The 4,840-nt window shown below is 39.4% G+C and overlaps 1 protein-coding gene across 1 annotated transcript in view; it reads right to left on the bottom strand.

The window, feature by feature from the left end:
* Window positions 1–1,845: 1,845 nt before the first annotated feature.
* Window positions 1,846–4,840, bottom strand: part of TYW3 (tRNA-yW synthesizing protein 3 homolog (S. cerevisiae)) — a gene marked incomplete at its 5' end in the record, with an annotated part of 7,429 nt that continues 4,434 nt past the window's right edge. The window contains 4 exons of the mRNA XM_009587646.1: window positions 1,846–2,068; window positions 2,970–3,103; window positions 3,383–3,454; window positions 4,264–4,362. Of these exons, the coding sequence (XP_009585941.1) occupies window positions 1,846–2,068; window positions 2,970–3,103; window positions 3,383–3,454; window positions 4,264–4,362 (528 nt within the window). The remainder of the gene's footprint in view (window positions 2,069–2,969; window positions 3,104–3,382; window positions 3,455–4,263; window positions 4,363–4,840) is intronic.

Genomic DNA, 4,840 nt, shown 5'->3' with positions numbered 1-4,840 from the left:
CCTGCGTGCCTGCTGCCGCACGGACCGCGGGACTCCGGCTTTGCTCACCCATGTCCCCGCTGGGGCGGCCCCACCGCGTCCACGCCACGCGCTCTGATCCCGCCAGGCGATGGGCGCTTGCCGCACGCCTCCCAGCAAGCAGCTCTTCAGCATTAGAAATGATGCCTGCCCCCCGGTTCAGTTAGAATTAAACAAGGATTAGTCCACCCAAATACGCACGAGGTTTGAGCACAGCATATACGGCGTATTACTCTTGAAGGTTTCTTGTGGTATTTCAACATCTTATGTACTTGGTCGTCTCACAAGCTGTTCTTTAATCTTCAAAATTTGTCACCAGTGCCTCGCCTCCTCCGCGGAGAATAGCAGAGCCTGCTCTTTCTGCTATTTGCTCGCTGCCAAAGCCAAGGACAGCATCAACCACCCGGCATTTCACTTGACACGACTGCAATCCCCTCACAAGGACAGAAACGTGTGGCCTCTCACTCTCCCGTGCCCCAACCAGGTGCTGAGCATATTCAAGCCACCAGAAAAAGGATGAAAGCAAGCACACCAAACAGTTCAAGCTGTAAGTTAGTAACACAAACAAGCAACACAAAACGCTCAAGTTTATTTGTTTTGGCATGCCTGCTACTGGAAACACAGCATAACAGGTCTTTCAGAATCTATTTAAAGCCCCCAATTACTATTCCCTTTGGCTGCCACCTAGTATGTCAAATTTTTACAGTGGAATTAAAATGTCCCCAAGACATAGGCTTATGTAATGGAAACAATGACCTGTATGAACTGGGAGTTACTGTACCAAATAAACCGTTTCCTTCAGTCAGGATCTTGTTTTGCAGTGTTAGCCATCACTCAGTCATAAAAGGAAGGGCTCAGAATTCGTTGTTGTCAAGGTTTACAAATACACCATTTTTCTGAAAAATACACTGCAAGTATGGAGTGACTTTTCCAGTGGTACAATATAAAAATGCACAAATTATCACACTGTTTTATATTTAACATTTATTGTATGTCAGTGGTTGTAGCCTGGTAAGAAAGCCCGTTACTCTACACTTGGTTGACTTTCTGCCCAACAGCTGGAACCGAAGCTGGGTGCTGGCCACACAGAATGGTATGTAAGTGAGCTAACGAACTATCAGCACACAGAATTGGCCAAAAGATGCAAAGAAAAATAACACTTAATGGCTGCTGGCCAAGGGAAGCAGAACACATGAACACAGTGGGGCTGGAGCCTGAAACATGGTAAAGTGCAGGAAAATGGCATCAACTTTGCTGCCCGGTGCAACAGTCAGAAGGATCCTGGACGCATCCGGCTAAAGCCGGCATAGAGCAGTATGCAACTTCTACTTCTCTATTCTAACCTCCACACCAGGTACTGTTCTTCAGCTGACTAATATGTGGCTTTGTGTTGTTCTGAAACACATCTATATTGGTGCACACCGTTTTGCAGAGGTCCTATAGGGATTAAAAACCTTCAAGGATAACAACCTAGTTTTTAGAGTTTCTCTGCTCTGCAAACATCAGGCCTAAACCCAGAGTTTGCAAATAAAATGCTTCCGTAGAGAACATGGCCAAAGGCTGTAGCAAACCAGTTATTTCTGTGATAACTGACAGACAGAGTAAAAGATTGTTAATTCAACTGTGCTGTTAAAAAAAAACCCCAAATGTTCTAAGGTTTTGTTCTCTGTGCTTCTGTGGTATTAAAACTGTTCACAATTCCATTTCATTACCTTTTTTTCCTGGTCCATGAGAGTGTTACTACTTAGAACAGAGCGGTATTTATGTCTCTTTCAAAGAGCATTACAATTATTATTCAGTTTGCCATTTGCTTTCAAATGCCTTAGTCTATATCATGATTTCAGCAAAAATAGCAAGATTGCTTTCTGTATCATCCTCAGGCTCCAATTCTTCACTGTGACCCTTTGGAAAGGTGTGTACAACTTGTTCTTGAATGGTCTTTCTCTTTCTTCTGTGAATGTACACAGGGCGATTCTTCTCCGTCTCCTCAGAGGGTGTGTTGTTTGCACTGACAGCAGTTTTCAAAGCTAACTCTAAGCGTTTGTAGAATCTAGAAACAATTGTGTAGTTATTATTTTTGTAGTTTTGCTCAGGATCTGCAAAACTACTCTGAGAAACTAATGCTTTTGTAATATAATCAAAATGTGCTAAGAGAAGAAAATCGTTACTAACATTGAAATGTTCTAGCCAATACTGGAAGACAAATTAGAAATACCAGCATGCATCCTTGTGTATGCCATGCCACTTCTCTTTGAAATGCCTGTATGTTAGAAATCAATTAGTGGATGTACTCACATGCCATTAAGACCCTGTTAATCTTACAGAAGCTATAAAATGGTATCAGGTTAAACGTCTGATGAATGATAGCATTAATGATCAGACGGACTGCTACTATTACAAATTACTTTTAACTTTAACAACTACAGAGATTTTCAATGGACATACAAAAAGAAACTGGTCTTAGTAGGTGTAGGTGTCTCTCCAGCGTCCTTTTGATCCTCACGCTCTTTGGCTCTTCTGCCTATTCTGTTCCTCAGCTGGAGACAAACGTAAAGACCCAAAGTGTGTGTAACCTTCCAGCGCCTACATAAATCATCAGTTTTGGAAACTATACAAAGCATTTAGTGGATTAAAGTGTGCACTGCAATCTGAATACTCCTGAAATGTTACTGTGTTAGAATAACAAATGCTGTTATCATTAGAAAAAGAAACTTAAACCCTACTCAGTAACATCAGTAACAAAGACAGTCTGCAAACTCACGTTTATAGGTTTTCGTTTAAACGGTTTATAGTCTTCAGAGCTCAAAAAATTAATTGAAATTGTATTTTCGACTTCAGGGGGTTGTCTGGTTTTGGTGGTTTGTTTTTTTTTTTTTTTTTTTTTTTTTAACATAACCTCTCTCACTTTTGGATTTAGATGTCATGAATAGGATTGGTGTACTCTTACAAACCTGTCAATCCTCCTTGTGTTTTCTTCCATTTTACGATTAGCTACATGTATCAGAAATTCAATATATTCTTCGGAGACCATCAATTTCCCCTTGTGGCTCAATGGAACTTCTAAGCAATGAGTGCTCCGGACAGCCTAAAAACACACAGAGAAGGATTTATCTAGAATAAAGTTTTTTTATTTTATGAAGGTTATTTAAATAATACGGGGAGTTCATTACAGGAAAAAAACCACGTATCCACACAATTGGTTAGTTCGCTGTCAGCTAAAGCAGAAAGATTTTTTTTTGCTACAGCATGCCCTGTGATAGCTGTCAATCACATTACAATTCAGATCTTGGCTCGTAAAAAAATCAAAGTTAACAGTAACTATGATTTTGTTACATTCCTTACAGGTAAGTAGAAAAGTCCTTACCATCATAATTTTTCCTCCTTTGCCAACGGTAATACCAGAGTTCCTGAACCCAGAATCGATAGCCACTGAATGCTGCAGAACAAATAAATGCCTTAAACAGGTCATACGCTTTCACAGCAAGAAATAATTATGGATGGGTTGCAATGCAGTTTATAATCTCAGTTTTGCAAAAAAAACTTATTCAAAACCATCTCCCCAAATTAATGCATTAATAGTTACATTAAAATGTTTTTAAGATCAAACCCACGTAGTATCACAAATTGTGGTTGGTTTTCAAAGAACCACAGTTGATCTTGATTGTCTAATCTTAATGCATTAGTGCAGATGGGACATGAATGTCTCACCGGGTACCGTACTACTTTACCTTGAAGAGCTGGTAACCACAAAGGACAGTCGTGCAACACTTTTGTAGCTAAAAGTGCAGCAGTACTATAAAAGAAGCTAATCAACTCTCTTCTACATTAATGAAGGAACAAACCCGTCGTGCATTACTCTCCAGAATCATTCTGGAAAAGCAGAAGGCAAAGGTACTACTCAATTAGTTGAGACACCGGGGTCAAATGGCCTGGCCGGTAGCAAAATGACATCTAAAAAAACCATCACTTTCAGCCAGCGAAAGCAACCCAGGCTCACCGGGAAAAATTCAGCTCGAACACTAAATTGTAGTTGAGTAATTTTGTTTTCCAAGAAGTACAGCAAAATCTGTACTCAGTTTAAAGCTGTGTTTTCTTCATCAGCTTACTTTTACTACCCTAGTTATTAAACATACAGCACATCTGGGACTATTCTTAAAGTGTTAAAGCTTACTCAGGAGCCAATACTTTTACAGCAAGGAATATAACAGAACAACAATGTGACATTGTTACTTGATGTAATTTTACCAGAAGCTGTGCATCTTGCAGCTCTTGACATAGCACATGAAGAACAAATGGTTCAAACTTGAGCACAACGTCACCAGTGGCTTTCTCTAGTGCTGTCATCTGGAAAATACACCAAAATATTTACATTAATGCTGCAAGTGTGTACTGTCACTACAAAAAAAAAAAAAAAAAAAAAAGTAGCTAGTCAGTGTGTGAAACAAGCATTAAAAATGCAGGAAATGAGTTACAAGCAATCAGGTTTATTCAGCTGCTTTTGATTTTTCATTGCTCATAATACATAGAAACTCCATGGATTTCCATGATTCTGTTTGCTAAACTGATTAGGTTTGACAGAAATTCATCGCAAGATAGACTTTAAGAACTTGAAAAAGTGCGCTTCCCTGTTTATTTCTTTGTACATTCAAATGAATCGATACAGTCAGGACAGCATGGGAAGACTGTTTTACTGCAATCAGATGAAACCTGAGCAGGTTTTTTTAGTTGTTTTTTGTTTGGTTTTTTTTTTAACTGTTCTTTAAAATCAAAGACATTTAGTTTCTGAAGTACATTCCTCAACTTCAGAAAACGTTGTTGAGCA

Source organism: Fulmarus glacialis, unplaced genomic scaffold (assembly GCF_000690835.1).
Source record: "Fulmarus glacialis isolate BGI_N327 unplaced genomic scaffold, ASM69083v1 scaffold36221, whole genome shotgun sequence".
NCBI lineage: Eukaryota > Metazoa > Chordata > Aves > Procellariiformes > Procellariidae > Fulmarus > Fulmarus glacialis.
This window is presented reverse-complemented; position numbering and strand designations above follow the sequence as displayed.